Below are 12,446 nucleotides of genomic sequence, written 5' to 3'. Positions count from 1 at the left end.
AGAATCTTATATGCAATTTATGTGCTGTTTCTTTCGATTTCTGCATAAGCTTTTAAGAATGTATTCCCAAATGTTCAGATAACCAATGTGCAAATGATTTGATGAAGCCATGGGAAGTGAAAAACAAAGAGAAAGAAATATGAATATTTAGGAAGTAGTATGAATGTTGTAAAGTGAATTATAGGTTCTACTGTATAGATCTTAATGCTCTTTGAGAATTTAATGCATTTATTTAGCAGGACCTTTAGCATCTTGGTTTGCAATAGCAGCATGATAATTAATTTTACTTTATCCTTCATTTAAGTCTTAAAATCAGTAATATTTTACAGCTTCCATAGTTGTTTACGTTTGCACACAGTGAGTATATTCAAGATATTCAAGCCTAATTTCTTTTCATTCCTTCTATAAATGAGTTGTTCATTCACTGATACAGAACTGCCATTACTATGTTAAGTGCCTTATTTCTCCTAAAATTATATGTGCAGCTCCAGTTGCAATTAAACCAAGATCTAGGCATCTTGCATCAAGATGATGGCTCATCAAAAAATAAGAGAGGAGTTCTTCCCAAGCACGCTACAAATGTGATGAGATCTTGGCTTTTTCAGCACATAGGGGTAAGGACTGAGCATGGTCAGTTTTTTTATGTACCTCTTTCGTGTGGTCTCTTAACAATTTTCCTTCATAAACAAGGTGAATTTATTGTGTTGTCAATTATGGAATCTCTGTTCAGTTTCCCCTGGAGTCATTTGGAGTAGTTCCACAAGTCTAATGCTGGTTGACTTTCATTAATACTTTAATAAATATGTTGTGTTTGTAATGCATGGTCTTAATAAGTGTTACAAGGAACCTTCCTTCATTTCAGTGTGTTGAGAACTTAATGCTCTCTACACCCTGGCTCATGGCACAAGGAAAAATAATTCCACCTGTATTTTGCAGTGTTTTAGGGGCATTTCTGGCCAAGGAAAATTTCAAATTTTCTGTCTTTATCTCCTTTCCAATCCTACTGATGTGTACCAAGCATGTCACTATCTACTTGTGCTTTCAGTTGTCTTCCCTTTGCATGAATACTCTGAAAGGATGAATGGCTCTCAAGCAATTACAGTGTTGACTTGATTGATATTTTGCCTTTTACAACAGTTTTGCAGCAGAGAACTGATCCAGGGAAGCTGCGTGTGCACTTCTTGTGTTACATGCCCCGTCCTCATCTGCTTAGAGCAGCTTTATTTAACTGCAGAGTGCTCCTCAGTTCTCTCATATGACACTGCCCTGGCCAGCAGAACTAATCAGAGCTGCTCACATGCTGTGCTGCCCAGGGATCATGCTCTTTAATAAAGACTGTCAGCCATGAGAAGCTTTTTCTTCTGAATTACACAGCAGCAGCTTCATGGTGCCACAGACACTCTCAAGGATAAAATCAGTTTTTTGTGTAGTGAAGCACTCTTTGTTGAATTATTTTCGTCTATAAAAGTTTGTGAGGTTTCTAAGGTTTGTGTTTTAATGAGTCAGATGGCCTTAATCCACTCTCTTTAATCAGATGTAATAAAGGAGTTTTTATTTTTGATGAGGAGATGAAAAACAAGCTTATGCCTCTTTTGTTTGCTTTTCTGGCCTCTGTAGCATCCATATCCAACAGAGGATGAGAAGAAGCAGATTGCAGCACAAACAAATCTGACACTACTCCAGGTTAACAACTGGTAAGAGCAAAGCCCTTAATATCTGTCATTGTCTCTCCATGTGCTACCAGCTCAGAAATAGTGAGGAGGATAACTTGGACATCTGGAGTTGAACTTAACTATTCTACATATGGTACAAAACAAGTACAGAGATACAAGAGTTATGCACTGGCACACAAGCACGTTATTTTTATAAGATATAATAATACTCATGCCATTTAAATTATATAAGGACTCCAGAAAACACTGCAGCATTAAGGAATTGTGTTTTGTTCCAGTGCTGAGAGAGATGGAAGTACTCTCATGTCTCCTCTGCAAGTAAAGAAATTGAAGTCTAAAGGCATTTAGTGGCCTGGTGGCTGCAGATTTTTTAAGAAGTTACTGTTAACAGATTCTGTTCTTGTATCAAAGGATGCTCTCCTGAGCACTGATGTCTGAATTGAGAGGCAGTTCCTCACCAGTTCATGGTTCAGAATGTTTCGTCAGGTCTGATCTTTCCTGGAGGTGTAAGATAAGACACCTGCCCTGCAGAAGAGAGGAGGGAAGGTGCTGACACGTGTCCTATTTGTCTTGTGGCATCGGTTCCTAAAATTGCTGCAGCAAAGCCCCACAGGGATCTGCCTCAGATTTCAAAGATGGCACTGGCTGTGGGGCTGTGAGGGGTCCAGGGGGGAAATAGTCAAGATAGTGACAGAACACTGGTTCCAAAAGTGGAACATGTGACATGTGGCCATGGAGCTCTGTGCGCTGGGATCTGGCTGCTGTCTTTGCAGAGCATTGTATTACAACTTAGGAACCTGCCAGCTGCACCTGATTTCCTCCCACTGCAGGTAAACTTGGGACCTGGGTGTGTTTTGTGACATTTAGGGATGATGTCTTCAGTTACAACTCCTTGCCATAGCTCACCATGTTGAAGTTGATTCAGTTTAAGTGTTTTCTTGTTCACTGGCAGGAAGGGGAAGGGCAGCAATTAGCATGCTGAAGTAAGCAAGTGAAACTCAGAGAACTAAAAGGAGTCAGGACAGATCTGACTAATGTGTTTTCTGTCATCTCCTGGATGAGGAGCCAGCCCTTGGAAAGCCAGGGAGCCTGTAAAATAAGTAATGCAGAAGCTTAAAGGGAGTAAATGAAACCAGACCAAACAAAGCAGGTTAGGCAGGGGCTAGATTTTAGGTGAACCCTGATGAGAGGAGTATCAGCTTTCTGAGCAGGGCTGTCAGCAGGTTTTCTGGTGCTTAGTTTTTAATAAGTGAACATCTGTTGTGCTGTCTGGAGAATTTTTCCTTCTGAGGTGGGGGGAAAATGCTGTTAGCTGCAAAATGATAGAAGTGCTTTCTTAGCTAGTTTGCCAAAATTGAAGGATGCTGGTGTTCTAGGAGTGGTTCTACACTTTTAAAAGGATGTGAAGCCCAGCTGATAGAAGATTTTATATTCCTATTTTTTTTTCCTGCTGCATACTTTGTGAATGTGAGAGAGAGACAGAATTTACTGCCAATTGGTCCTAAGTTCACCTTGCCCTCGATTGTTTTTAGGTTTATCAATGCTAGAAGGCGAATTCTTCAGCCAATGCTGGATTCCAGTTGTTCTGAAACTCCAAAAACAAAAAAGAAAACAGCCCAGAACCGACCAGTCCAGAGGTTCTGGCCTGACTCCATTGCCTCAGGAGTTGCTCAGCAGCAATCGAACGAGCTCACGATGTCAGATGGTGAGGAGAGCTGCCTGAACATGGATAATAAAGTTAATTCCTCTCTGACAGGGAAATGGAGGGTTTGATACCTGTGGTGGGAGGGAAACTTCTGGATATTTCAGTATAAATGTGGTTTTAACCTGGGAAGGCATAACAGAAATGTGTCACTTTTCCTGTCTTTAACAGTTTTCTGTGGTTTAAGCAAGGGTATTATATTGGAATTCACGTTGAGAAACTTGCTTTTGTTTCAAAAGTTACGAAATGACAGAATAAAAGATGTAAAAGTGAGATGTACAGCTGAGTTCTCTGTGTGCACAACAGGAGTGTCCTGTTGGATGAGCAGCACTGGGCTGCAGCTTCAGCTTCATGGCTGAGCAGCTGCAATTCCACATCTGCCTCACGTGCTTCAAGCTGAACAGTGAGAGGCAGAAAAATGTCATAGAGCCTCCACAGACTTTGACTGAAGTAACTTCCTCAGTGTCAGATCAAACAAAAAGATCCAATTTAAGAGAGAGAAATAACTGCTTTAATGCCAGGATCATCCTTTCTGTCCTGCTGCCTGGTGCTTTATTCTTTCCAGTTTGTAACAAATTTTCCCTCAGCCTCTGCTGGATCTGACAACAGCTTTATCCATTGAAGTTACCTTGAATCTGAACACTCCCCTTTTTCTGCAGTGAATTAAGCTGGAATACTTTGCAGAAATGGCCTTGTGATAACTTGATTGGAGAATTGCTGTCATGGGTGTCCATAGCACAGATTTAAGATGCACAACACAAAGTTTAAGAATTCCTGACCAACCTAATTCTGGCATTTCCTGATATTTAATATTTGACCACCTACATATATATATCTTCTATTTTAATGTAGTTCCTTAAGTTAAGAAACAAGCTGTGTTACGTACAAGCCGAAGGCAGGAGAGGTGCTGAAAGTGCTGTGACTGTGCTCCTGCAGGTGCTGTCGTGACCATCACAGCTCCAGTGAACATGAATGTGGACAGTCTGCAGTCCCTGTCCTCGGATGGAGCCACCCTGGCCGTGCAGCAGGTGATGATGGCAGGGCAGAGCGAGGACGAGTCCGTGGACAGCGGCGACGACGACGGCGCCGACCTCTCGACAGCCAACATCAGTGGGCTGGTCCTGGATAACAGCGATTCCCTGCAGTAGGAAGCAGGAGAAGCCTAGGGAAAAAACAAACAAACAAACAAAAAACACTTAGGAAAAAAAGAATGGGACTGACTGACTGACTTTTTTATAGTTTGCACAGCAAACATTTTACACAAGTTTTATTTCTAATATGTTTTATATGTAGATATAGAAGGGTGCACTTTTTTGTATTTCATAGTAAGCTTAAAGAGTGTTTTTGCAGGTGCAGCAACTTCTTTCAAATGTGTTTGGTTTGGTTGGGTTTTTTTTTTCATTTTTTTTTCCTTTCCTTATTTCAGAAAATTATATCTAGTAATATAAAGAACCACGTAAGCACCCCTTTGTTCTCTGAATTGGAAGTGCTGCAGTTTCTGATGAATTATGCAGTTTCAATTAGTGCTGTTATTTAACACAGCTTTTGATGGGCAGGTGATGTAAATTTAAAGCATGTGACACTAGTGTGTGAAACTTGATTATTGAGTTAGATGCATATATTTGAAAGATGCTTCTGCACCTTAAAAACTGCTAGTCTGAGGTGGACAGCAACACACATAAAAAGAAACTGTTGATGTGTGATTCAGTAGAGAATGTATGGCAATTTAAATAAGTTTAGTTTCTCTCATAGTCCGTGAGCCTGTTTATCATTTGCTATAAAAACTCCTATTTTTACCTTGCTGGGGTTATTGGATAAAAAAAATATTTTTATAAATTCACTAGAAATTGGGATGACAACTGTATTAAGCAGGAGGAAAAAAAAAAAAAAGAATTTCCAGAGGGGAAAAATAAATGTTTAGTATTCCTATTTGGAAGGTCTGAAAATTGACCCAATTTAGTAAACAAGCCTACAGTAGCATTCTATGATTCTCAGCTATCCCACAGTGATATACTATATTTGATAATAGCATAAGAAGGGCCCAGTGTTTAATGGGATTTTGATATTGTCAAACATTGATTTATATTATGTGTAAACTAATATTCAAATTGCATAACTCTGTATCTAGACTTGTATCTGAAAATATTTGCTAAATGAGTATTCAGGTAAGTAAGTTCAAATACCCACAACTTTTCCAATTATTAGAGAAATTTAACAGTTTATAGTTTGTACAACTGAATCTAAAAAAAAAAAATGAAAAGTTGCCTACTATACAGTAATGAATTCTGCTATTTTATTGCATTTGAAATATTTTCCCCTAATGCAAAAAGAAAAATATAACATGGATTTATATAAAATTTCTTCAGATCTGAAGTTTACTACCAGAATATACAGCAGGCTTTGTTAGAGTAGGAAATCCTTGTGTGTCATTCAAAAAATGAAGAGCTGGTGATGAAACAGCTGGGTTTTGGTTTGGTTTTGTTTTGGGATTTTTTTTTTTTTCGTTGTGTAACACTTCATTTCTTTTATTTTCCCAAAGTTTGAAGTCTGTGATTGTCTATCCATGGACACTTGTTTTGGAACTTTGTATTTCCCGTTGTTGAGTACAAATAAGAGACTCAAGAGCCTCATGGTATGATCAACACCCTCTCTTGTCCCTGTCCATTTGTCACAGTGTTGGCTTAGATCAAAGCCAGAACTTCCTTCTGATTTCCATCAAATCTGGGTGTGTTTCTAACAGGGAGACAGGTGGTAGCCTTCAGAATCTTCAGACCCTGTATTTGAACAAAGCCCTTTGGCAGATGTGAATATTTAATTGAATACTTAATTTCTGTTTCTCAGAAGACTCAGGCACATGCTTATGTTCCCTTGATTTCAGGAAGATGAAGGAATGTGCTGCTGGACATGCTTAAACTGGTTGGAAGCTGGTCATGGCAGATTGTCTTCCAAGGCAAGGTTGAGTTGGTAGGAAGAAAAGCTTCAGGAAGAAATGTCAGTGGCATTGCTATACATACATGGAGCATAACAGGAGTTTTCAGTGACTGGGAGTTATTTTTTATTTTTTCTTAATGGTTTTCACTCAACCCAAGAGATATTTCTGCTCTGGCTCTCGCCGAGTCCTGGCTGAGGATCTTCCTTAGTTCAAGTGCTGTAATGATCTGCTCCACTGGACTGGTGATTTCTAAAGGATTTGTTTTCTTCTGACTTCTCTGCTTTGCCACTAAGGTGCCATGTTTGTTAAACAGCATATTAAATGAATTATGAAAGATGTAATGAGGAAGACTTTGACATAGCATGGCTATTTCAAAGGCTGTTGTCAAATCCAGTTTGACCCCAAAACACTTAAAGAGAAAAACCACGTACAAATCCTGCTCCTTTGGAAGCATTCAGCCTACTGTCCCTACAAAAGATAGCTTAGATTACTGGAACTCAGATTCTGTATTTCTGTTTTTGATTGTTTTTAACTCCAAGAGTGCTTCATCACCCCCACTGTCTCCATTCAATAGCAAGTCCTGTTTGTTGGTTTGTTTGGCGGTTTAGGTTTTTATTAGAAAAAGGCCTCAGGGTTTGCAAACTTCTGAAAGTTTGTTTTTCAGAAAGAAGCCATTTTCTAGTTAGGTTTTTTTGGGTTTTTTTGTGGGGGGGTTTTTTTGGTTCTTTTTTTTTTTAATTATTATTTCCCCCACCTTACATGCAGCAGAAGTTCTGTTCTTCCAAAACATGACCTTATCTTCAGCTACTTTGTCAATTCCTGGAGACTGAAGTTGACAAGAGTTTACTGTGAAAGGGGAATATGGAATAGTTTCACTGTCAGATCAGAAACAAAAAAAATACAGGGACTTGAATTCCTAAAATTGAAAAGGCTTCACCAATGTAAAAGTATTGCTTAACATATGAAACTCAAACCTTTTCTTTCAATTCAGTGAGAATTCTGTAGTGGGTGTGAACTGCAGGGAAGTGCTTGTTCTTTTCATGATTTAAAAGAAGAAAAAACAAGTAGTCTTTTTTTTTCTTTTCTTTTTTTGTTGTGTAGGAAAGATTGCTGGTTTCAGCAAAGCATCACCATTCAGGAAAGGTACATGTTTACATTAGTTAAAAGGTCTTTAGAGGGGACCTAACTTCAAATACGTGTATAATTCCCCCCCTGCCCTCAATTAAAGTCATATTCGTATGCAATAGAACTAATTTGGTTTTCAAATCAATGTGATTCTTCTGCAAATACCATTATTGAAACCTTTAATTTTTTTTTTTCAACTTAACCCAAAACAGGGTTCTCAGTCCAATTTTTCAATATTCCTGGAACAGGCAAGGCAATTTTCTGGTTTGTTTGGTTTTTTTTTTTTTTTTTTTTTTTTTTTTTACTTTGGAAGCATTGCAGTTCAGTAAATCAATTCCAAAACGATCAGGATAAGTTTCTTGAGTGACTGTTACAAAGAAATAATCACGTTGGAAAAGACTCAGAATCAACTCTGGCTCTGCAGAAGGCTTTCTGTGTCTGGATATTGTGTGACAGTGGAGTCCTGCTGACCTCAGGGAAGCTCCATATGGATCCATGTCAGGGTTTACTTTTTCCTGGTACCTGATTTCTGTCAGGAATCTTTTGGAGAGCCCTCCAGCTCTACCTTGCCTGCATATCTGGCTCTTCTTCCAGTGGAAACCTGGGTATGGATGAAGGGCTTGGCAGGGTAGGATTTCATGGTGACCTGGGGTGCAACAAATATTATTTTGTTTTTGATGTTCAAAATGCAGCCAGGAGCCAGACCCGCAGTGAGGAATTGCAGTTCCCGGTTCCTGTGCTTCCAAAGCAGCTTTAGGTTTATGGATGTTGGAGTGGAATAGGAGCACACGTGGCTCAAAGCCCAGCTGCTGGCCTGAGACTGGCTCAGCTGGTCAGAGAGTGGTGCCAGTGACACCCAGGGCACAGCTTTGATCCCCGTGTGGGCCATTCCCTGGGGACTGGGACTCCTCGTGGGTCCCTTCCACCTCAGAGTGTTCTGGGAAATACAACCTGGATTTGTTTTCTGGAAGAATCCGAAGTCCACCTTCCTGATTTTAGGAACTTGGCAGCCCATGGGATAAAACAAAGCCTTTCCAAGGGATGATAGTTGCACTTAAACAAAAATCCAGAACACCCTGGTGTTTTGAAAAATTGGAGCACATGCGTTTAACTGTAATTAAAGTTGATTTAACATTTTATTTTCTGAAGTTGAGTCGTCTTGGGAGAAAAACAATGAATAAGTAATTGTCTATGCAAGACACAAATGTCAAAAATGTGTGAATTACCCATTTTTAGGTACTGTATTGTTATTGTCTTTCTGACTTCTGTTCCTTTGATTAGTCTCTTCAACCTTTCAGCCTTACATTTGGCTTAGAGTTGAATAGGCAAAATGTAGTTTGGAAATCCTGTTGGAAATGTAACTAACCTTCGTTCCCTCATGAAAATCTCGCATGTTAAACAATTAAGTGAAATGTTTTGGTTTCCTAATAATAAATTCAAACTCTCACCACCTCCTGAAAACAGCATATCCATGAACATGCACGTTTAACTGTGGTGTGCAAACCGTCCAACCATCAGCTGGATGCGCATTGCTCTTCACTCTGCAATGGAGCTGAGGACAAAAGCAGGTTCACTCTGCCAAACTCAAACTCAGCGTGGATTCCTTCCCTCCTCCCCTGCCCTTGGCATGCTAAAATCCTTCAAAGACCTTCTGGGTTGTTTAATTTTAAAGTCCTACAGTAACCTGATGGTCCAGTACGAAGTGCAGTGAAATTGGCACTGATGTGCTTTCTGGTCATTGCCCAAATCAGGTAATCTGTTCATTCCTGTCGCCTGGAAATACAAAATGCGTTCCTTTTCTGTGACTCAGTTCTTTAGGACCAGCTGAGTGATCACAGTTGGTTTTGCTAGAGAAAAGCAAGGTGTGAGAAGGCAGGGAAATGCCTTTCCAACCTTGTAGACACCCATAAAGATCCATAGTTGGTGTTAATAAAATCCAGTGTTTCAGGTGGTGAGGGAAGCGGCCCATAACCTGCCCATGGATTAGCAGCACTGGGTCTGTACAATCGACAGTCTTTAAAATGTGAACCCTCTAACTTTTCTTTCTGTGGTTGTTAAGGGATTTTGAAGCAACTGATCTATCAAGGGATGAAATTAAAAATGAGAACATGCTTCCTGGATGATTTATTTTTATGCTGCTGCTCTCTGTGAACAGAAAAAGCACATTTTGGAAGCAAAGCATTTACATTGCTTTAACAGTATTGTTTGGCTGAAAGACAAATACGTTTTCAGGATATCTTGAGCATAGTTTCAAACTATTTAACCAGTTCTTGGCCGGGGGAAGTCCTTGGCCCTTGTATTTGTTTGGGGTTTCTTGTTTATGCAAATGAAGAAAAATGTTTACTAGTTCTTACCAGTGTGGGGATTTTTATTACACTTTTGTAATGCAGGAGGAGCTTTGATGAAAGAAAGAATCAGCAGGTAAATAGCCCATAATGTTTGTGACTTTGGGTGGGGTTTTTTTTTGTTGTTGTTGTTGTTTTGCAATAATTAATTAAAATGGCATGGACATCAAACTTCAAGTGATGGTTCCAAGCATATATGGTAGTGACTTATTTGAAAACACTTCCTCTCTGCAAATCCCATGTGTTAACTTGTTTAGCCAGATTGTAATACATTTCTAAAATCACAATGTTCTACCAAAGCAGAAATCTTCAGGAAATGAGCAGTTCCTTTATTACAAGATTCTTCTCAAGCAAGAATCTCAAACTCATTTCATATCCAGCGTGCGGGTCCTGCTCAGCAGAGATTAAATCAGACATGGCTACTCTTGGATTTACTTCTACTGAGCACTGGAACATTATTTATTTCTGCTGGAGCATTATTTATTCCTGCTGTCTCTTCCCCAGCATCTGGCATGGTGACACCCACGAGTGCCTCCAGAAGGGAAGAGGGCAGATTTTGGATCCTGTTTTGTGGTTAGAGGGTTAATCTGTGGAAAGCCAAATAGTTTGTGTTCTAGACAAAGGAGTATTTATCATTTCCTTGTCTGGCATTAGAAGAGTGTCTGAGAGTAGTGCCAATTACTCCTGATGATATATCTACAAATAATTTTAACTCCACTGCTGCCAGGGACCAATTTTTTCCTTAATCTGAAATGAATAAAAAACCTATCAAACAAAAAAAGTCCCTCACCTGTAAAGTACAAAGGGGAATGGCTGCTGACTGAGAGAGTAGGGTTAGATTAGGTACTAGAAAAAATTCTTCCCTGTGAGGGTGGTGAGGGCCTGGCACAGGTTTCCCAGAGAAGCTGTGGCCACCCCTGGTTCCCTGGAAGTGTCCAAGGCCAGGCTGGATGGGGCTCTGAGCAACCTGGGATGGTGGAAGGTGTCCCTGCCCACGGCAGGGGATGTTGCAATTGGATGATCTTTAAGGTCCATTCCAACCCAAACCATTCTGTGATTTTATGATTACATCAACTAAATTAGGTCCCATATTGAGTATTTTTAGTTGGATGATTTTAAATTCCCCTGAGAGATAAATCCCCTCTTCAAGAAGCCATTACAGGAATCAGCAGCTGAGTTGTAAATAACTGGTGAGCTAGTTTGCTTTTGTGGAGCATCAGTTTACAGAGTCCTTCAGTTTGCAACTTAGAGCTGTTCCTAAATAACTCTCTTTGTAAAAACCAGAGAAACATCCTCAAAGCTAAAACAAGGGAAAATAAACTACACACACAGTGTGAAATAAGGATTCTGCAAAAACAACAACAACCCAACAATATGGCTGGAACACGGATCAAGTATTTACTTATCCATATATAAATTCATGCAAGTTCAGAGTGTGTGAGGTATGTGGGATTACATCTGCTGTGTATTTAAAACACAAAATGAGAAAACATCATTTAGATACCCTCCCCAAATCTGAAAACAGCATGACCTTTGCAGGTGATGTTTGGTTTGTCTTCCTGATGCAACTGAGATGTGATCTGGGGCTTGTGAAGTGATCAGGGAAAATCTGTGGGTATTTACCTTCTCTGTTGGACTTTGGTGTCACCACTGGCACAAAGCAGGAGCTGAGGCCCTCAGACCTACTCCTGAAAATTATTCCTTGCACATTTTTCCTTAAGTTGATCCTGAATCGTAAATACGAACTGATGCATATACTAAATGTGACTATGGAAATAAAAACTAATTTAGATAATTTTTTGCTAAGATACATGGATTTTTCAAGTTAGATTTTTAGTAGTCGTGAAGAAATGTGCAGATCATACCGGGTAGTGATTGTCCCACTGTGCTGGGCACTGAGAGGCTCCTCCAGGGCTGTGTCCAGTTGTGGCTCCTGCAGGAGAGCCCTGGAGGGGCTGGAGCGTGTCCAGGGCAGGGCAGGGAGCTGGGGAAGGGGCTGGAGCCCCAGGAGGGGCTGAGGGAGCTGGGCAAGGGGCTGAGCCTGGAGAAAAGGAGGCTCAGGGGGGACCTGGTGGCTCTGCACAAGTCCCTGCCAGGAGGGGACAGCCGGGGGGGTCGGGCTCTGCTCCCAGGGAACAGGGACAGGAGGAGAGAGAACAGCCTCAGGCTGGGCCAGGGGATGCTCAGCTTGGCCAGCAGCAGGAATTTCATCAGTTAAGGGGTTGTTAAACACTGGCAAGGACTGCCCAGGGAGGTTTGGAGTGCCCATCCCTGGAGGTGTCCAAGGAAGGCCTGGAGGTGGCACTCAGTGCTCTGGACTGGGGACAAGGTGGGCATTGGGCGCAGCTGGGATCCAGTCTCATGATTTTTCCAGCCTTAATGGTTCTGTGATTAAGAAAAGAGTGATTGACTTCTGTGCTGTTTTTATCTTGAGGGTTGTGTGTGTTCCTCCTCCTGCAACCTCTCACTATGAGCTACAAACTATGGACACTTCCCTTAATTTCTTAACATTCATCAAATTCTGTTTTCTCATGTTTCTGCACAGCTCAGTTCATGGCCCTGTTTGGTCTTTAAGATTTGGACTCCTTGCCCTCAGCAGAGGCTGGCACACAGAAAAGACAAGGGGACTTACTGATATGTGCAACTACAATAATTACAAATTCAATTCC

General features: G+C 40.6%; 1 protein-coding gene across 4 annotated transcripts in view; it reads left to right on the top strand.

The window, feature by feature from the left end:
- Nucleotides 1–6,019, top strand: part of PKNOX1 (PBX/knotted 1 homeobox 1) — a 36,294-nt gene extending 30,275 nt beyond the window's left edge. For all 4 annotated transcript variants that reach the window (XM_066177093.1, XM_066177092.1, XM_066177094.1 and 1 more), the window contains 4 exons: nucleotides 486–614; nucleotides 1,618–1,694; nucleotides 3,206–3,378; nucleotides 4,312–6,019. In XM_066177093.1, the coding sequence (XP_066033190.1) occupies nucleotides 486–614; nucleotides 1,618–1,694; nucleotides 3,206–3,378; nucleotides 4,312–4,523 (591 nt within the window). In that variant the 3' untranslated portion in view covers nucleotides 4,524–6,019. The remainder of the gene's footprint in view (nucleotides 1–485; nucleotides 615–1,617; nucleotides 1,695–3,205; nucleotides 3,379–4,311) is intronic.
- The last annotated feature ends 6,427 nt before the right edge of the window (nucleotides 6,020–12,446 follow it).

Source organism: Chamaea fasciata, unplaced genomic scaffold (assembly GCF_029207755.1).
Source record: "Chamaea fasciata isolate MVZ Bird 193981 ecotype frontalis unplaced genomic scaffold, bChaFas1.0.hap1 SCAF_2, whole genome shotgun sequence".
Lineage (NCBI taxonomy): Eukaryota > Metazoa > Chordata > Aves > Passeriformes > Sylviidae > Chamaea > Chamaea fasciata.
The sequence above is the reverse complement of the archived record's forward strand: the minus strand, read 5'-3'. Positions and strand labels throughout refer to the sequence as shown.